Here is a 21758-nt window from a genome sequence, read left to right as displayed (position 1 = left end):
TTAGAAATACTTTTTTTAGAGAATTTCTAGTATCTTACTAGTACTAAAATACCTATTTATAGGATTATTATAATTAGCTTATAGTAATTCTTTTTTAAGAGCTAGCTTATCTAGTATATAAATAGTATTCTAATATCTTAATAACCCAGATATATTAAGTTCTTAAGTCTTAATAGCTTTAGTAAAAGTTTCTTTTAAGAACTATTTATTATAGTTATTATAATATACGGTACTAATAGGGGTTAGACTAGAGCTAGAGAGGCATCTAATATCTGAGTAAGGCATCTATAGTTACCTAATTATTACACGTGACCCCGAGCTTAAGCTAGTATATAGGCCTGTATATAGCTTGTGATTATTTAGATCCGAGGCTCTTTCGGGATCCTCTTCTCTCTTTAGCTTTGAATTATTAAAATAGAAATAATCTAACTATGCCTTCCAGGCCCTAGATCTTATACTCGTAATATAATTCAAAGCTCGCCCATTTCTTAATCCTATAGAGGATCTAAATAATACCTATCCGATTAGTTTTCGATAAGTATAGATACGATATATTATAGCTATTTCCGAACCGGTTAACTAATATTAGAATAAAAGAAAGCCCTAGAATAACTAGGCAAGAAAGCCCTGAACCGGCCAGGTAAGTAAATAGGCCAGTAACCTTATTACTAAACGAAAATCTATAAGAAAGCAAGTTCCGGAATAACTAGGCAAGTTAGAAAAAGCTATAATATAAGATATTACTAGTATATTACTAGAAGGTAAACCAGAGCCTCTTATTAAGTCTCCTGAGAGGTCCGAATATCTTATTAATATTTATAATAGAAAAGATATTCTTTTCCAGAAAGCAGAAAAAGAAAAGGAACCTATCTTATTAAAGGCAGAGTTCTAAGAATTATTTCGGAACCTAAAGGCTTTATATAAAGAGATTATTAAGCTAATTCTAAAGATATATAATATTCTTACCTATAGCAAGAATTATTATAATTAGCTAAGAGAAACCAAGCAAGCCTTATAAAAGAATAAAGCCATTATTAAGAAGCTTATTATATAGCCTACCGGGATAACCGGTTCCCCTACTCTAGAAAATAGATACTTAGTTAAATTCCCTAATTCTTCCATTTTCGAAAGTATAACTAAGGATAGTATTACCTTTAATAATTAGTTAGTTCAGATTAAGAATAAGCTCTATAGTAACTCTAATACCTATTAGATAGAGGACCTCAAGATTATTTATATATCCGGCCATATAAGTAGCTATATCCTTATACTAATCTCTCTCTGCCTAAACCAGGATAGTTAATATATATATAAGACTATTAGGGAACTATATACCTATCTAGAAAAGCTATATAGTAACCCGAATAAAGAGTATAATACTTAGTAAGTATTTAAGAAGCTATTTATAAAAAAGGGCCAGACTTTTCAGGAGTTCTATATCCTGTTCCTGAGATATATAGCAGACGGAAATATTAACCCATAGGACCTTAAGAATAACCTGAATAATAAGCTTACCTGGAAGTTTCAAGAGGCTATAGCTATATACTATAATAACCCGGCTATTTGTATTACGGAATTTATATAATACTATACTACAAATAACTAGCAGATCCGAGCTTACTATAAAAAGAAAGAACAAGTATCTAAGAAAGCTAATAAAGATATAAATAAGCCAAGCCCAGGAGGCGCTCTTTATACGAAGCCCGCTTCTAAGACCCTAATAATAAATAAGCCTACTACCCCAAAGCCCGGATCCTCAGATCTCAAGTATTATAACTATAATAGATTTAGTTATATATCTAGGAACTATCCAGAGCCCAAGATAAAGTATATAAAGCAAGTTTTAGTAGCTAAGCTAGCGGTACTTACTATAAGTAAGCTATCTAAGAATATAGAATAGGAAAACAAAAACCCCTAAAGAAAGTTTCCTCTTTAGGGCTATATTATATGGATATAGTAGAAGTTAATTTAAGCTAGCTACTAGGAGGTAAAGTATTTATACTTTCTTATATAGTTAGTAATAATGGATTAGGTATTAAGACTTTTTCTCTTATTAATACCAGAGTAAATAGATATACTTTTATTAATTCCAAGTTTATAAGAATAATTAAATAATTTCTAGATATTAAGCCTACTTAATTAGTATTACTCTATAATATAAGGGAGTTTAATAGTAAATAGGCTATACCTATTACTTACTATATTAAGCTTATATTCTTAATTAATAAACGGAAAGTTCTAGTACTTATACTAGTTATAGGGCTAGATAAGTATAATATAATTTTGGAATAATAATAATTTATAAGTACTAGTATCCTAATTAATTACAAGAATAGAAGATTAATCTGGCTAGATAATTAGCCTAGAAAGAAGAATTAGGATAAGGTCCTAATTACTATATATAAGAACTTAAAACCTGGAAAAAGTAACTAGTACTAAGAAGATATAAATAAAAGAAATAAAGCTATAGCTATAGATAAGTCCTAAAGACCTTAGCTTATAAAGAGGAAATTCCCTTATTCTTTTCCTAAGCCGGGTTTAAAAAGCTATATATAGTAAAAGAATTAAGCTTAATATTATAGAGAAATATAAGTAACCTTAGGGAATATAAAAGTTTCTCTTAAGCCAGAGATAGGGATATTAAACCCATATTATTTAAAGAAAAGCTATAAGATCTAGTTAAGGCCCTTAATTAATATTATAGGTATCTTACTAGCTGCTTTCTAGATAAACCTATAGAAGAAAAAGAACCTTTTCTTTATAATATTATTTTTCGAGATTAATAAAGAGCTAGAATTATAGTAAGAAGACAAGTTCGTTTTAGGCAAGTAATAGCTAGGAGAAACGGAGCTATAGTAGCTAGTAAAAGTCTTATTAGAAGAATTTAAGAATTTTATAGATATCTTTTTAAAAGAAGTATTAAATATCTTATTCCTATATTAATTATATAACTATAAGATTTAGATTAATAATCCCAAAGGCCTAGAGAGCCTAAAGTATTCTCTATTCTATTAATAGTTAACTTATAAACTATAGGAAATTAAGCGCTTTTTTAAAAAGAACCTCTAATAAGGCTTTATTAAGCCAAGCTAGTTCCCTTTTATATCCCTAATCCTTTTTATAAAAAAGGCTAATAGAACTCTCTAATTCTATATTAACTATTATAAGCTAAATAACTTGATATAGAAGAACTATTATTCTCTTTCCCTTATTTATAAGACCCTTATATGACTAGCTTAAGTTAAGGTCTATATAAAGCTAGATATTTGGTAAGTATTCTATTAGATCCGAATAGATCCAGAATTAGAAGAACTTATAATATTTCATATAAGATATAGGGCCTATAAGTATAAGGTCCTTTGGGAAGGCCTAACTAATAGCCCTGCTATATATTAGAAGTATATAAATAATATTCTCTTTAATTACCTTAATATCTTTTATATAACTTATTTAGATAATATCCTAATTTACTTAGATAATTCCCTGAAATATAAAAACTATATATAAAAGGTCTTTTAGTAATTACGGGATACTGGCTTTTAAGTAGATATTAAGAATTTAGAATTTAAGGTTACTTATATACCTAGGCTTTATTATCTTTACTAGAGGTATTAAAATAGACCTAGATAAGATAGTAGTTATTAAGGACTAGTAATTACTAAAGATAATTAAAGAAATATAAGGCTTTCTAGGTTTTTATAACTTTTATTAGTATTTTATTACGAAATATAATTATATAGTAAAGCCTCTAATAGCTCTAATATATAAGAGAGTTCTATTTAAGTAAATAGATTAGTATTAAGAAGGTTTTACTAAGCTAAAGCAAGCTATATTCTTAGTACCGATTCTATATTACTATAACCCGAATCTTCTTATTATAGTTAAGATAGATATATTAAATAGAGTTATAGCTAGTATTTTCTTATAATAAGATTCCTAGATAGAACTCTAGTACCCGGTAGTATTCTTCTCTAAGACTATATAGTTAGTAAAGCTAAACTATAATATTTATAATAAGGAGATACTTACTATTATTCTCTCTTTAACTAAATAGCAAGCGGAGCTAGAAGGCCTATAGGAGGCACCTTTTATAATTTACTTAGATTACTGAGCCCTTAAGTATTTTATAACTATAAAGAAGCTCTTAGTAAAATAAGCTTACTAGATAGAATATCTTTCCTACTATTATTTTAAGCTTATATATTAGACAGGTAAGTTAAATAAATAAGCAAATGCCCTAAATAGGAAATACGAGAATATAATTACCTAGAATAAGGTAATAATAGCCTACTAAACCCAAATTCTCCTCTTATAATAAAAGATTAATAATAATATTATATGGGATCTCTAGTTAGCCCTAATTAAGGCCTTTATAAGCCCGGCTTAGGAAGAAACCTAGTATAATAGTATCTAGCTAGTAAATAAGCTATTAAGCGAGAACCGAAAGTTACTAGAGCTAGAAAAGCTATAGGATAAGGCAAGAAATAAGAAGAAAGATATTTGAATATTATAAGATAGCTTCCTTTTATAATATAGTAAACTATTTATATCTAATAATATAATAATACTCGAGATATTCTTATATACTATCCTTATTTAGGAGATATATATATAGCCCCTAATAGAATATCTAGGACAAGCCAAGCTTTAATAGCTTCTTTAGGCCTACTATTACTAGCCAGGCTAAAATATAGATATTAATTAGTATAGGAATAACTATTATACTTACTAATAATCTTATATTTCTAGAAATAAGAAGCCAGGGCTCTTGTATCTATTATTAGTCCCTAACTGCCTCTAGTAGTATATATTAATAGATTTTAAGAAGTATTCAGAAAATAGGAATAAATATAATATAGTAGTAATCTTTATTAATTATCTAGGCAAGTACCCTATTATAATTCCTATCTGAGATATAGTAATAGCTAAAGAGTTAATACCCCTATTTCTTACTTATATAGTTTACCAAATTAGTATTCCGGAGACTATAGTATTTAATTAAGGCCCCTAGTTTATATTAGATTTCTGGAGTAAGTTCTATAAATATATTAGTATAAAGCTCAAGTTATTAATTACTAATTATCCCTAAACTAATAGCTAGATAGAGATTATTAACTAGTACTTTAACTAATAGCTATATTCCTATATAAATTACTACTAGGATAATTGGGATAAATGAATAGTAATAATTAATTACTAGTAGATAACTCTAGTCTATAAAACTATAGACTAATTCCCGTTCTTTATAAAGAAGGGCTATAAACCGCAGATATTATTTGACTAGGAAACCCAAGTATAATCGGGTATCCCGAAGAAAAAGCTAAATAGATAAGAGGCAAAGGCCCTAGTAATATAATTCTATAAATTATAATAAAAAATACAGGAGAATATAATATAAGTATAAGAATATTATACTATTTAAGCTAATAAGTACTACTAACTAGTAGACTTCGGAATAGGAGATAAGATATAGATTACTACTAAGTACTAGAAGAATAATTATTTAAGCCATAAGCTAGTTTACTAAATAGAAGAACTATATGAAATCCTGGAATAAGTGAGATATTTCTTTAGGCTCAAGCTTCCGGAATTAATAAGAATATATCCGGTATTCTATATAAAGAAGCTATATAAAGACCCAGATAATTCTCTTTCTGGATAAGTAAATCCGGAGCCTCTGCTATTAGAACTATAAAATAGGGAAACGAAATACGAAGTTCAAGAGGTATAAGCAGTAAAACTGCTTTATAGGAAGCTAAAATACCGAGTCTAGTAAAAGGAATAGGACCTAGATCCGGAATAATATCCTACTTCCTTATTAAGTAATAGTACCCTAGCTCTTTAGAGCTTCTATAATAAGAACCCTAAATAGCCAGGGCCACTTTAGAATCTCTCCTATTAGTTAGACTATACTAAGAATAATATATTACCGGAACTATATAATATGAACGGAAATTCTTTAAAGTTATATATAAAAGGCCCTGGCCTTTAATATATAACCTGTGACTTAGAAATTTAATAGGGACTTTTAAAGCTCGGAGACAAGCTTATTTTGAGAAGGGAAGTAATATTATGGTTATTATAATATATGGTACTAGTAGGGATTAGACTAGAGCTAGAGAGGCATCTGGTATCTGAGTAAGATATCTGTAGTTACCTGATTATTATATATGACCCCGAGCTTAAACTAGTATATAGGCCCGTATATAGCTTATAATTATTTAGATCCGAGACTCCTTCGGGATCCTCTTTTCTCTTTAGCTTTGAATCATTGAAATAGAGATAGTCTAACTATGCCTTCTAGGCCCTAGATCTTATACTTGTAATACTATTTATATTACTAGTATTATACTAATAGATTAAGCCTTTAGTATTATAATAGTAGTTTAAATAATATTTCTTTGCTTTTCTTATATATTATTTCGGACCTAGTTACTTATATAGCTAGAATTCGTAATATATACTATTTATAACTAGTTATACTAGTAATAGGCTCAAATAATAATATTTCCGGTATTATTTTATTACTAAAATAGATTTTCTTTTTAGAATTCCTTAATATCTTATTAATTAAGAAATATTTACTTTTTTTTTTCTAGGCTTTAAATTATAGTATTATAGGAATAGTATAATATTCTATTATTATTACTTATAGAATTCTTTATTCTATATTTTATAACTTATTATAAAATATAAGTAATAAAGTATTTTTATTTATTTTTATTATAAAATCTAGTCTTCTTAATAGCCTATTAATAAAGTTACTATATTCTGGCTAATACTTTAAAATAAAATCGAAAATAGTTAGCTTCTTTACTTATCTTATTTATTAATTATTTAGTTTTCTCTTAATTATAAAATATTTTAAGTTATTATAATTTATTTTAATAATAATAATATACTAGATATATACTAAATAATACTACTAAATATAGAATACTAGAATAATAGCTAAGAGTTTAGAATTATATATCTCGTATTTATTCTTAATTATAATTATTTTCTTTAAATAGAAAGTAATAGGATACTATTTGGCTTCTATTCTCTTATTAAAAAGCTAGAAAATTATATTTATAATTACGAATCCTAAAGTATTTATTTTTATATAAATCTTTAAAGCTAAATTAAAATAATAAAAGATTAGTACTATTATAAATATAATTTATAGCTTCTTAAAAGCCTTATTTGCCTTATTTATCTAGCTAAAATAATATTATAGGTTTTTATTAGTTTTTAATAAATTAATATATTTTTTTATTACCCTAAAGTATTTATAAATAAACTTCTAGTAAAAATTAATAAAATCCAGAAATATTTAAACTTCTCGAATATTATTCTTTAGGGCCGGCTATTTCCTAATAGCTATAACCCGGCTAGCTTTTATTTTTATATTATTTAGGCTAATTATAAACTTTAGAAACTTTATTTCTTTATATTAAACTCGTATTTTGCCAAGTTTATAAAAAGCTAGTATTATTATAATTACTCGAGTATATATTAGACTATTATTATATATTATTCTAGGTTCTCTAAATAAATTAAAATATTATCTAAATAAATTATATAAATAATATTTATAAGGCCTACTAATATATAATTAATATATATCTGAAATATTACTAAAGTATTAGATAGTTTAAAAAATATAATATAATACTTAAAATATTTATAGTATATTTGGAATATTATCTTTTACTTATTATTTTCCTGTATTTATAACTAATAGTAAGTATTCTTTAAGTTTAGCTTTATATATATCTTTATTTTATAAAGCCTATTTATTATTTTATTAATAAGTAGTAATAGTATTTAGTTCTTAATAATAATCTTATTTAAATTCCGGTAATTAATATATAAATATAAGCTATCTCTTTTCTTTAGAATAAATATAATTAGGGTACTAGCTAGGCTAGTAAAATAATAGATCTATTTCTTTTCTAAGCTAGTATTAAGATATTCCTAAAGAACTTTAAGCTTCTTTTCTAATAAAGTATATATAGGACTATATAATAGTTAGGACCCTGATTCTAGATCTATATAATATTCTATTATATAATAGTTAGATAGTATATCTATAGCCTTTATAAAGAATATTTAGAAAAGGTCCTAATATTTTTTAGAAAATATATTTATTTCATTTATAGTAATAGTAATAATTCTTTAGCTATTTATTATAAGATAAATAATTAATAAAAAAACATATATCTTATACTTTATTATTTTAGTAAACTTTCTAATATTTAGAACTTTAATTTTTTATAATTAAATCTAGTATTTTTATATTATTTCCCTAAAGGAAATTAGAGAATTAATCTAATAAAGCTATAGGAATCCAAATATTATATTAATATAGTTTAGATTAAAATTATATAATATAAAGTATATATTAGTTTCTTTTTAGTTCCCTAGTATATTCTTAATAGTAATCCTAAGAATATAATTTTTATATAAATGAATTCTTTTTTTTTCTAGTAAAAATAAGGGAATTGCCTTTAATATTAATAGAATACTTATATCTAAAGCTAATTTTTTTTTATATAATTAGCCTCTATATCCGAATTAATTAATATTTTAATTCTTTACTTATTTTTTCTTATTTTAATAATAACCTTAATTATTATTCTCGTTTTAGGAGCCTTGCCTTCTATAGTATAAATAAGTATAACTACTATAGAATATATTCGTTTCCTGGCTTCTTTAGTTCTAAGTACTTATATAATTTATAGCCAGACTTATTATAGTTATAGTAAGTTAGTTTTCTTTAATTTAAATAAATAGTAATATAGTAATTCTTTTTCTAATAAATAAAGCAAATTATATCCGGTTTTATAAATCCTAATATAAATACTATATTAGATCTTATTACTATACTTTTACTACTTTGGTTTTATAAATCTTATAATAGAAATATATTTCTTTTCTATTTTCTTTTATTATCTTCTTTTTCTTTTTTCTTATTTCTTTTCTTTTATTATTCTATTAGCTTATTATTATATTCTTATTAAATAAATAAATTCAAATTATTTTTAATTCTTATAGCTATAAAAATAAGCTTTTTTCTTTCTTTCTTATAATAAACCCATATATCCCAAGTTATTTAATAGGCTATCTAAGTAAGATATAAAGCTTTAAATACTTTAGCCTAGCTATTATTTAGTATTTTTAAACTTAGTAAAGGTATTATTACTATAGTTCTCTAAATCTAAAATAGAATTCTTTATAAACTTAATAAAGATCTTCTAATTTATAGTATTAATATCTACTAATTACTTCTTATACTTCTAGATATTTCTGGCTATATCCTTAAAATAGGAAATATAATATATAACTTTTATTATATTAGTAGCCTAGATAATCTTATTATTTTTATATTATTTTAACTTTACTTAATAAAAGAAGTCCTGGATTTCTTTAATACTCTTTTCCTAATAAGTAAGTAGTTCTCGGGTTTTTAGAGCCTTCTAAACTAAGAATATTACTAGAAGTATAACGGGTTCTATACCGGGTATTTAAATATTTTCAAGATAATAGATCTGAGCTTCTAGCTTCTCTAGATCTTTTCTCTATTATATTTCTATTTCTAACTTAGTAATATAATAATAAGCCGCTACTAATTTCTTTATTATTATTATCTTACTAGCTAGTTCTAGGAATATCTGAGTTCTACTTTTTTTTTCCTAATTAGGTAATATAAAGAATACTTAACTAGATACTTTCCTAAATACCCGGTTAGATTACCCTAGTAATAATAGAGGTACTTTTTCTAGTTAATACTCTAGCTATTAATATTTTTGTCTATTAATAGCTTAACTATCTTATAACGAACTACTTTCTAAAGATTAGATTAATTAGAATATAAGATATATAATAGTAGGATAATATATAAGTAATTAAGGTAAGTAAGCTATAAAGTAATACTTATAAGTATAACTAATTCCAAGAATTAATTCTAATAAAAAACTAATTAATACTTCTTTCTAAAACTAGGAGCGTTTCCCTATATATTCCCTAGTACTTAGTTAAGCCTATAAAGTACTTTACTTAACTAGGAAATATAATTCTATATAATTTGTATAATTCCGATTACTTATATAATTCTAATTATAAGCTTTACCCAAAATAGGAAACTAGATTCATGATATCTAATACTTATTTATATACTATTACATATATCTATTATAATATATATCTATTATATTATATACTTATTTAGAATAAAAGCTATAATCTTATTATTTATTAGAAAATTTTTATAATAATAATTAAATATATTTATAAATTAAATAAAATCCGGAAATTAATTTACTAGCTTATAAGATATTTATAGGTTATTTTATAGACTATAATAAACGGATTATAATTTATAAATATATTTATAAGCTATAAAAGAATTATATAATCTAAATAAAAGAAATTAATAGCTTATATATTAGTTATAAAAAGCGGATTATAAAAAAAGAATTATATAAAAAAGAATTTAATATATAAAACGGGCTATAATAGGCCTTGGAAATAAAAGAGCTTATTATGGATCTAAAAATATTAGATCTTATAAAAGAAATCGATTTATATATTCTTTTTATATTTAATTAATATAAAGATAAAAATATAATTATATATTTAAATATTTGTTTAGAAGGCCTAATAAAGCGGATTATTACTTATAAAAAAATAAAAGAAATATAAAAAAGGCTTATAAATTAAAGGAAGTATTATATTATTATTATTGTAATAGGCCTTAAAGTAATTATTTATATAACTAAAATAGAAGGCTCTATAAACTATATAGTAACTCGTAAATAGACTAGTTATATATATAAAAGCTAGCCAGAAATATAAGAGAAAGCCAGAAGGCTATATAATAAATAAATTTATAAAAAGGTTTTTTAAGATATTAATTAAGGCTATAATAAATAGTTAATAGATTTATTACTAGTATTATAGAACTGGTTTATTTATAGAAATATCCGTAATTAACTATTATTATTATTAGGAAATAGAAAGAGTATTTGAATTAAGTTCTTATAAGATAGGGTACTACTAGATATAATTAGTAATATTTCGGGCCTATTAACTAGTTAATTAAGCCAGAAAAGAGAAAAGGAAATATAAACTCAATAGTAATAGCAAGTTTTATATAGCTTAGCTCGTTCTGTAATAAATTTAGAAGCAGGCCGGTTTTGCTTATAGGAAGTATAAAAGCGAAAAGAATTCATAATAATAAAGAGAAGAAAAAGAGGAGAGTATATAAAGCCAGGTTTTTTCTTTCTTAGTACTTTCTATAGAGCCGCTAGCTTCAGATTTTCCCCTAAGCTTTAAAAAATGGTAATAAAAGCCCCTTATATCTCAGAACTACTAAAATATTAAAAAAAAAGGCACTTGAGCTTCTTCTTTATAATCCTAAGCTTAGCTCTAAGGATTTGGACATAATTACGTTCCGATATGCGATTTTCTAGAAGGAGGAGATTCTAGTATTCCTCACGTAACCAGTTTTTTTTAAGGAGCCCCGAGAGCCAACCGCTTAGGGTGGTCCGAACGTAGGATAATATAGAAGAGGATGCATTATGAGAGTGAGGCCCGCAGCGACCTCATGACCCCGCATGCATGAACGTGTGGTAGCACCATATAAAGTCACTCACATCGTTGAAACACGCCGCTGGTGAATGCAAGGGAGGCTTTTCTAGCGCGTTCACAATTCGAATGGGGCTGCAATGGCAGGGATTGTGACAGCCCAAAGCACAAACCCCGCTCGCAGCCTGTTTGTTTTCCAGTTGAATTCCACCTCATCAGATAATTCAGCACTCCCTCCCATGCTACCATCCAGAATTTCTCGGGCTCTCATCTCTCAGTATTCAACACTCTGTCGGTGCACTCTTGGCCAAATGAGTTCCATTCAGAGGAGCCAGATCATACGCGCACCTTCGGAGGAGCCTATCAACGGAATCAAATCCGTATTCCTCGCAGGCACAACCACCGCAGTCGATAATGTTGACTGGCGCGAAAAGCTATCTGCCTCGCTTTTTGAGCATCCGATAACTATTTTCAATCCAAACCGCCCAGATTGGGACAGCACATGGCGTGAGGACATCACCTTTGCTCCATATCGTGAGCAGGTCTTGTGGGAGCTTGACAAACAAGCGAAGGCCGACCTTGTCGTGGTTTATTTCCACCCAGCTACAGTGGCTCCAATAAGCCTGCTCGAATTTGGGCTCTCTGCGCAGATCCCTGGCAAAGTCGTTGCCATAGCCCCGGAGGGATATTCGAAGAGGGGCAATGTGCAGATAGTTTGCCAGAAGTTCGGGATCGAATTCCTGGATAATATCGACAAATTACATGAGATTATCATACATAAGTTATCTCTCAATCGATGACTATCCAACCTTACTTACCTTCTGTGATGCGGCGAGATAATTGGCATTACCCGTCAAATGGAGACTCAGATGGTGTGACGGCTGGCGTAACGGCATGATCTGCCGAGGACAGGATATCGGAAACAGGTGCAAAACGAAGCTAAGCCGGAATGCTTGGGCGGGACAATACTAAAAGGTCGAGGCATCCTCCCTACGTTGTTCCACAGCTTAGTATTTTCCAATACATGAGATTCTTTGAACTTTGAGCCTTCGACCATTGCATTGATCCCGCCGTCACAGATGGGAGACGAAGAGTCAAGAGTGGACGGATTTCATATGAAACTTACTACATTCAAAGCGCTTTCCGGGCACTGCCATATCAGATATATGTGCCTAGTTATATATTGTAGCGAATACAGTTGAGTACATGCTATCTTGTTCAGATGCACAGTTCACCCTAATTGCACGTGGATCGCGCCATCCTCGCGCGCTTCAAGGCGACGCTGCTTATCCAAGTCTTTTGGATGACTAAAGTAGCTGTTTGTGCATTTACCATCTGCCAACAGTACGGGCTCGGGACTAGGCTCCGTGCGTGCCTCTGACTCGTCATCATCGAGAATCATTGGTTGATCTGCATATCACCAGCGGTTGCAACTTTACATTGAGGACAGCCGACGTGCCCGCGTGGACGACAATTGGTTTTGAACAAGCTTCACACAAGTATGCGTTAGCAAGGTCTTGCATTCAAGGCTGAAAGTCACTTTAGTAGGTGACAAAGTTCGATTAAGATAACATTTGTGACGCTAAAATAGAGGATCATCGAACGATCCAAGGAACGGGCCGCTTAGAGAGCATAGATCCTGACTAAGCGGAGCGATTGCACTATGCCTAAATAAGAGATCTCACTGCGATAGTACCGCAACATTGTAGAACTGTTGTTGGAGAGCTGTTGTCGTTGAATGGCAAGATTTTTCTAGTATAAATTTATCCCTGAGACCCTCGAATGCGATCCCACTCTGGTCTGACAACTACCTGTCATTGTGTCTCATGCTAGGCGCAGGCGCGCTTCAAGCGTGGGCAGTTCCAGCCACACCGCCTTTATTCTGCCATAGCCTTTCCGCTTCCACAAATCTGCGGAACCAACTCCTCTCGAGTGCCATATTTTCCAAACAACAAAATCAGAAGCACGGATGCTAAGGCATGCGAGCAAAACTCGAAGATATATTGCTATGGCGGCGAAACCTCCAAAGGACCCATTACTCGTGGTCCTAGGCGCCACAGGCACTGGCAAGTCTCAGGTATGAAGCCCTCTTCCACCTTCCGTTCAAGCTAACAGTTTCACAGCTTGCTGTCGACCTGGCAAAAAGATTCAATGGTGAGATCATCAACGGCGATGCCATGCAGATGTACGATGGTCTACCCATCATCACGAACAAGATCACGATCGAAGAGCAGCAAGGAATTCCACATCATCTGCTTGGCTTTATTGCGCTGAACGAGGAGCCATGGAGAGTGGGCTTGTTCAAGAAGAAAGCGGGACAGATCATAAGGGAGATTCGATTGAGAGGGAGGCTGCCGATTGTGGTTGGAGGGACACACTACTACACGCAGTCTCTGCTGTTCGAGGACTCGCTGTTGGGGAAACCGGACGAGAGGGAGGAGCAAGACAGTACGGTATATTCAAACGAAGAGGTTTTAGAGAAGTTTCCGATTCTTGGAGGGCCTACAGAAATTATGATCGAGCGTTTGAGGGAGGTGGATCCTGTGATGGCGGATCGATGGCACCCGAAGGACAGACGAAAGATCCGACGGTCTCTGGAGATATTTCTGACAACTGGGAGGAAAGCGTCGGAGCTCTACGCCGAACAGAAGAAGCGAAAGCTTCATGGGGACGTCGAGAACGGTAATTCTACAAATGTCGTGGGCGATGGTTCGACCCTCTTATTCTGGGTACACGCCAGGTCAGAGACTCTGAAACAACGGTTGGACACTCGAGTTGACAAGATGATCGATGCTGGCCTTCTGGACGAAGTCAAATTGATGGCGGGTTTTCTAAAGGTGCATTCACAAGCAGGAAGTCCAGTAGACCGAACTCGCGGCATCTGGGTCTCAATCGGCTGGAAAGAATTCGAAGCTTATCTTAAGGCTTTTGGGACCGGAACTACTTCTCAAGAGGATCTGCTGAAGCTTCACGATCTATCTATTGAGCAAACGAAGGCCGCTACTCGCCAATACGCAAAGCGTCAAGTCCGATGGATTCGTCTGAACCTGATGACAGCTTTATCGGACGAGAATGCTCTGAATAAGCTGTACCTGCTCGATGGAACAGACATCAGTCGATGGACAGAGGTTGTCTCAGACCCTGCCATCGATGTTGCTGCCAGATTCTTAGAAGGCAGCGAGCTGCCTCCTCCTTATGAGCTGTCTCAGGCAGCTCAAAATATTCTGGCCCCAACCGACGGTCTCGATGAAAAACCTGACGTATGGTTCCGTCAAGAATGTGAGGTATGCCATATGGTAGCCGTCAACAATATTCAATGGCAGACTCACCTCAAAAGTCGTCGTCATCGAGCGCTGGTCAAGAAGAAGCAGAAGAACGAAGCAAGCGGTAGGTCTTCCAATCTGAAGGATGAAAGCATCTCAGCAGAGGATACGTCTTGAATAGGCTACGAACAGCTATTTGTGCTTTTCCGTATGCAGCTAAATCGCGCATCCATGCACGGCCAGTATGGTCTGGGATGCCGGGCCTCAGCCTTATCTTGCCAGGGTAATCCTCACCAAACTTGCCGGTGAATCCGAAATGGCTGTTATGGTCCCAAGAGACCCAAGCATCAATGTCTCACTTAGCCTTACCGGAGAATTTCTTGCAACAATGCAGGTCACCCTTGGAGTCAGGAATCACAAAATCTACTCAAGATTTGGGAATGGATAGTAGACACAACAAAGAGGTAGCTTTAAATTCTCTTGGAGATTCACAAAACGCTTGTAACTGGTCTGCGATAGTACAAAGAAAGCCATATATCGCACATGCCACAATTTCAGCGCATCCAATATTCACTTGTTCAAGATTTGTTCCTCGCAACCTTACTTTATCTTTACAACGAGTTCTCAAAGACGGCTTCAATATATTCAAAACAGTGGTTTGAAGAATGCCAATGCAATTACAATATGGGACAGTCCTTCCTCTTTAACTGTAACATGTTCAGATCAGAGTTCCCAAAATGACTTCTCCTCACCATCCACAGTTCCATCTCTCCAATAACCACAGCATCATACTTTAATTTCGAAACTCAAGCATCACTTGTACCCAAGCAACCTAACCTAACTAAATATATCACAAAATGTGTCAAGTTCATTACCCGGAATATACCGGCTACGGCTGTACCTTCGACAGGGCGCCACCTCATCCCGCCCGCTACACCCTCTGCGGAGGTGCGATCCATCATGGCGAGTGTGCGCACAATTGCACCAACCTTGGCCTCTCGCGCGGCGCGGACTTTAAGCACAGTGGCGATTGTCCAACGTGCAAGGAGGAGAAGGATCCATATGCTGAAGATCGCAAGGACCGCAAAGATAAGCGCCGTCGAGATGGTGGTGGTGGGAAGGGGGGTGCGAGGAAAAGTGGGAGGCGGAGTTCGAGAGTCGTTACTCGTTAAGTAGGTAAGTCAGTGAAACTCACTGCTTGATGACTTGGCATCTTCCTTGTCGTCTCCTTTTCTTTTGTACTGTGAGTTCAGAGAGGCTCGTTCAACATGAGCTGCTTTCCTTTTTGTGAAAGGCCAGATAGGATGTTCATTTAACATGAGCTGAGTGTCTGGCTATGATTCCTTGAGACGATATCAATAATAAAAGCTTCTTCAGGTACATTAAGGATAGATCGAGATATCTTTGTCCTGAGAAACAAAAGTTTGCAATAATACAATGGCATTATCTCCGATTTTGGGTTTCCCTCCTAGTTATTCCGTGACCGTTTTCTTTGCTAAGAGTCTACTCTTCTAGTTCCACAGAGAAAACTTTTGGACAGTACTTGAATGCGGTATCGACTTGCACTGAACCATCTAAACCCCAGACTTACACAGTGGCCATATTTATTACTCCATGATGAGTAACGACATTTGAGCAATATGTAGCCTCAAAATAAGTGAATTTCTCAATAATCACAGATCACTAGATAGGAGAAAACTTGGGATGAGAAGAAAACTTGAATCTGCTCGACCCCTGAAGGCCCCGCCACTCACTTAGAGTTCATGCGTCGATAACCGAGACTAGAAAAGCTTGTTTGATGAGCCAGCCACACACTTCGGGAAACTCCAACCTGCAAAATTCAACATCATCACTGATCTTTCTGTATTCTCACCGCTGAGAAAAGGTTGGCATTTTCGCGACAAATTCTTCCCAACAACTCCTGTCCATTGAAAATTCTCCATTACGTCACCTAGCAGCAGAGCTCTGATCCGCCTGTGAGAGATTTTGATATGCCAGATCTTGTGCCTGGGGCTGAGCTGGTGGAGCAGCCATCGAAGCCCCGCGCCACGATTTTAGTGCCACCACCGACAGATCTGTCACCCCGGGGCAGGTCGAAGTTTCTCTAGTATGAGCGATTAATCTCTCAGCCCTATTCAAATTCTCGAATCCTGGCTGGACATGATTGTGCTTGACTACTTTCCGTTGGGACCAAACCTTCCTGCCGGTTCCGATTTTCTTCCTGGGACCTGGATCAGCCCAAATTGGCTTGGAATGGGAGGCTCCCTGGAATCGTGCCATGTCTGAGAATCCGAGAATCGAACGAAAGGTCCACGGTAATTTGCTAGTTATTGACACATGCTCGAGGAGGGGCAAGCAGCCTGGCTTCAGGCAGCTTCGTCGAAAAGTATTTCGGCCTCGCCTGGCTACAGCCGCAGCTGCTTATTAGGAAGCGCTCCTGCTCGCACTTTCTCTTGTCACGTCCTTCCCCTTCCCATTTCTTCACGAGCACATACCTCTACTAGGTAGCTATTCACTTTCCCACTCGCTCTCGAGTGCGGTGTTGAGGTCATCCACCTCTCCCGCCCCAAGCGCATCTCGTCGCATATCCGCCAGCAATTTGCTTCCAATAGTCGCAATGGCTGATAAAGTAACGTTCGAGTGTACCGCCCAGCCAGACGATGAAGTTTCCCACCCCACCCCACGCCCTGGCGCGACGATCAGGTTTGGCAGTGTCGGCGATGAGGAGGCCGGCAGACGCGACACGGTCCTCAGGTTGTCCCGGACCGCTTCGAACATATCATCCACATCAATTGGCTCCATGTCAAGCAGAAGACGTCGAAATTCAATCGATCCCGCAACAGCCTTTCCGATCACTTACAGAACCGTCTCGTACGCCATCGAAGAGACGAAAGAGAAGGAGCGCGTTGAGGTAGTAAAGGCAAAGAAGGATGCTGCTGCAGAGCTGGGTGATTTGCAATGGCACACTTGGTCCGTCAATGAGGTCAAGACTCGACTTTCGACATCCCTTGAGCAAGGTCTTTCGAAGGAGCAAGTTGAGCGAAAGCAGAAGGAGTTTGGAAAGAACACGCCCTCCAAACCGCCGAGTGATTTGTTTTCACGAGTTATGGGATATATGTTTGGTGGCTTTGGCTCTGTTCTGCTGATCGGTGGTGTTCTGGTTACGGTCACCTACAAACCTCTCGGAAATCCAAATCCTCAAATCGCCAACTTAGCACTGGCCATTGTTCTTTATGCCGTTTTCGTTATTCAAGCGTTATTCAATGCTTGGCAAGATTGGTCTTCTTCTAGGTACGTTGTTCTATGCATCTCCCGAAACAACCAAGACTGACATTTTCCAGGACTATGGCCTCGATTTCCGGAATGTTGCCAGATAACTGTTCTATATTGAGAGACGGAAACCGTGTCGAGACAGCTGCCGTTGATTTGGTTCCTGGTGATCTCCTTTACATCAAGTTTGGCAACAAACTTCCAGCAGACGTTCGATTCATCGAAGTTTCTTCAGATGCCAAATTCGACCGATCTATCCTTACCGGGGAGTCTCAACCGGTCCCCGGATCTATCGACTATACGGACAAGAACTACCTCGAAACCAATAACATTGGTATGCAAGGAACCCATTGTATCTCTGGTACTGCCATTGGTATTACCGTTTCGACCGGTGACAGCACTGTCTTTGGCAAGATCGCTCGATTGACGAACACCCCAAAGACTGGCATGACTCCTCTACAAAAGGAGATTTTGAGGTTCATCATCATTATCTGTTCGTTGATGATATTCTTCAATATCGTGGTGATTATCTGTTGGGGTGCTTGGCTGCGAAAGTCTCACCCTACCTGGATCAATGTTGCTGGTCTCATCGTCGATGTCGTGACCGTAGCGGTTGCGTTCATTCCGGAAGGATTGCCAATTGCTCTCACTGCTTCGCTGACGATCACTGCCAACATTATGAAGAGCAATCAAGTCCTTTGCAAGTCTCTCAAGACGGTCGAGACTCTTGGAGCAGTCTCTGTCATTTGTTCTGATAAAACCGGTACCTTAACCAAGGTAGATTTCTCCTTCAGTTTCTCTCAGCGGACGCTAATCCTCTACCAGAACCAAATGTTTGCTACTGGGTGCTCTATAGCCGCTCTCAAAATGACTCCAGTAGAAGCCCGCGACATAATGGTCAAAGACGAAAAAACCAATGCGGTTTCCCAGCTTCGAGCTTGTGCTGGCCTCTGCAATGCAGGAGAATTTGACGCTGCGACAATAGATCTTCCTTTAGATCAGCGGAAAATTGCTGGCGATGCAACCGATCAGGCCGTGTTAAGATTGTCGGAGAGTTTGGGCCCAGTCCGCGACCTACAATTGCTTTGGAAGAAAACCTTCGAGTTGGCGTTCAACAGCAAGAACAAGTTCATGATCCGCACCTTGGCTTTGGCAGACCCTGCTGGACTCAGATTTGCACTCGCACCCAGCGAAGCTGAAGCTTGGAAATTGGACGATCTTCTTCTGATGATCAAGGGTGCTCCGGATATCATTGTCGAGCGCTGCACTACTTACATCGGAGAGGATGGCGAAGTTCACCCGCTGGATATCTCAATGAAGACTGTGATTGAGGATATCAAGAACCAGTGGTCCAGCCAAGGCAAGCGCGTCATCCTTCTCGCCAGAAAGATTCTCTCCGGTCATCAATCTATTCATTTCCCCGAGCACAATACCTTCGAATCGGAAATCACTACCCAGGCTTCCAGCGATTTGACTCTCATTGGTCTTGTCGGAATCGTCGACCCTCCCAGAACTGAGATTCCGGAGGTCGTCCGCATACTCCGCCGAGCTGGTATCAGGATCTTTATGGTCACTGGTGATTTCAAGCTCACGGCCCAAGCAATCGCCAAGGAGTGTGGTATTATCACCAATGCTCCCGACATGGTTCATGATATCGGTATGCTCTCTAGGGTTCCCGTCGAGGCAAAAGAGATCAGCCCGAATATCTCTGAGAAAGAGCTTGAGGAGATTGGCGGTCCAGCGACTTCGATTACACTCAGCGGTCCGGAATTGATCACACTCAACGATTGTCAATGGGACCAGCTTTGCAAATATGATGAGATTGTTTTTGCTCGTACCACTCCGGAACAAAAGCTTCGTATTGTGAAAGGTAGATGCCCCAAACCCTCATGGAAACTGGAACAAACTAACAGCGTACAGAATTCCAGAAGCGTGAGAACATTGTAGGTATGACCGGAGATGGTGTAAACGACGCGCCATCCCTGAAAGCAGCAGATATCGGTATTGCGCTCGGTTCCGGATCTGACATTGCCATCGAGGCCTCTGACATGGTTCTCCTTGACTCCTTCGGAGCAATCGTCGAGGCTGTTAAATATGGTCGTGTTGTTTTCGACAACTTGAAGAAGACAATCATCTACCTCCTCCCTGCCGGTACTTTCTCTGAGTTCTGGCCCATCATTACCAGCGTTATCCTCGGTCTCCCGCAGATCTTATCCTCCTTCTTAATGATCATGATCTGTTGTCTTACGGATTGTGCAGCTGCCACTGTTCTTGCATACGAGAAGCCCGAAGCAGACTTGCTCCTACGAAAGCCAAGAAATCTCAAAAAGGACAAGCTTGTTGACTGGAAACTCATGTTCCATGCTTATATATTCCTCGGCCTTCAAGAAACTATCTGCTCGTTCGCCATGTCATATTGGTATTGCCAGCGCAGAGGTGTCCACTTCTCTGCTCTTTGGTTGGGATATGGCGAATATCCAGCTAGCTACGATGTCAACTATGTCAACAAGGTCCTGGCTGAGGCTTCGTCGATTTACTTCGTCAACTTGGTCATTATGCAATGGTAAGTCCCTACAGAGCTCCGTTCAAACCAATATATAGCTGACAAGAACGATTTTTAGGTTCAACCTGTTCGCAACCCGTACTCGTCGCCTCTCGATCTTCCAACAGCCACCAATCTTCAACAAAGCCACTCAAAACCTCGCTCTCTTCCCAGCTATTCTGTTCGCGCTGGTCGTCATCTTTATATTCTTGTATATTCCGGGTCTGACTACCGCGATCAACTCGAGTAAGATCCCGGTGGAGTACTTCTTCTTTCCTGTTGCGTTCGGCATGTGGTTGCTGTTTACGGACGAGGTTAGGAAGTGGTGGTGTAGGAAGTACCCTAAGGGGTTGGTTGCCAAGATGGCGTGGTAGTTTTAAGGTATCTTTTTCGTTTGGGGCAGTATGGGTGTACTGCATAGCGTGGCATTTACTGGTGTTATTGAGGCGGTCTTTAGAACGAGGTCGGAGTGCATTTGATTAGGTGGTGTTATAGAGGATGACTACGTGTTTTTGTGGTAAAATTACAGAGTATAGAATTGTAGATTTGGGGCCGGGCGGTATTACATGTGTGGTATAGATACTGGTAAATGCTGTCAGAGTGAGGAGGTATATGCGAACCTAGAAATAGAAATAGAAATAGAAATCAAAGCTGGTTATAAATTATCCGACAGGAGAAGGTCAGCACTATCCTAAAGCTGAACTTCACCTAAAATACAATCTAAACTGAGTATCGAGCTCATTGTACCAGCCAACCCCGAACATTGAGACGATTTGCGACAAAGCTGGAGGAGTTAACATTTCACTCGCAAATCTAAGAGAATCTCAATGTACTAGGAACTTGGGAACATTGGAGCGATTTATAATCATTTCCTTTGTTTGTTTGTTTTTATTTTTTTGGAGGGGAAAGAACTAAATGTGCTGCTTAGAAAGTGATTGTGATTATAATGGGAGGGAGAGGGTAAGGGCGAACTCTCTATCGAAGTTAAATAAAGAATAATTTGTTAAGCACGGATAAAGAAGAACTTTGAAATAGGACTGTGCGGGCTAGGAACTGTGGAAATGTTAGAATTCCAAGCACCTTTGTTCCGTCCGATTCCCAGTCCCCTGTTC

The 21758-nt window shown here is 35.6% G+C and overlaps 4 protein-coding genes across 4 annotated transcripts; 3 read left to right on the top strand and 1 right to left on the bottom strand.

Annotated features, from left to right (window-relative positions):
• Positions 1–11590: 11590 nt before the first annotated feature.
• Positions 11591–12770, top strand: K444DRAFT_608535 (uncharacterized protein). The gene has a single exon (XM_024879402.1). It carries the CDS (start codon positions 11712–11714, stop codon positions 12369–12371), a length of 660 nt encoding a protein of 219 aa, XP_024741753.1. The 5' UTR covers positions 11591–11711; the 3' UTR covers positions 12372–12770.
• Positions 12405–12715, bottom strand: K444DRAFT_207549 (uncharacterized protein). The gene has a single exon (XM_024871053.1). The coding sequence runs from the start codon at positions 12626–12628 to the stop codon at positions 12437–12439; it is 192 nt and encodes a 63-aa protein (XP_024741754.1). The 5' UTR covers positions 12629–12715; the 3' UTR covers positions 12405–12436.
• An 809-nt stretch (positions 12771–13579) lies between the features above and the next one.
• Positions 13580–15011, top strand: K444DRAFT_640601 (mitochondrial putative tRNA dimethylallyltransferase; the record flags this gene model as incomplete). Its single annotated transcript, XM_024884512.1, has 2 exons — positions 13580–13648; positions 13695–15011. 2 exons carry the CDS (start codon positions 13580–13582, stop codon positions 15009–15011), a joined length of 1386 nt encoding a protein of 461 aa, XP_024741752.1.
• Positions 15012–17228: 2217 nt separating this feature from the next.
• On the top strand, positions 17229–21357 carry K444DRAFT_705468 (P-type ATPase-like protein). Its single transcript, XM_024888111.1, has 4 exons — positions 17229–18125; positions 18176–19974; positions 20025–20667; positions 20726–21357. The coding sequence occupies exons 1-4, from the start codon at positions 17452–17454 to the stop codon at positions 21018–21020; spliced, it is 3411 nt and encodes a 1136-aa protein (XP_024741751.1). The 5' UTR covers positions 17229–17451; the 3' UTR covers positions 21021–21357.
• Positions 21358–21758: the final 401 nt, after the last annotated feature.

Source organism: Hyaloscypha bicolor (genome assembly GCF_002865645.1).
Source record: "Hyaloscypha bicolor E unplaced genomic scaffold K444scaffold_17, whole genome shotgun sequence".
Taxonomy (NCBI): domain Eukaryota; kingdom Fungi; phylum Ascomycota; class Leotiomycetes; order Helotiales; family Hyaloscyphaceae; genus Hyaloscypha; species Hyaloscypha bicolor.
The sequence above is the reverse complement of the archived record's forward strand: the minus strand, read 5'-3'. Positions and strand labels throughout refer to the sequence as shown.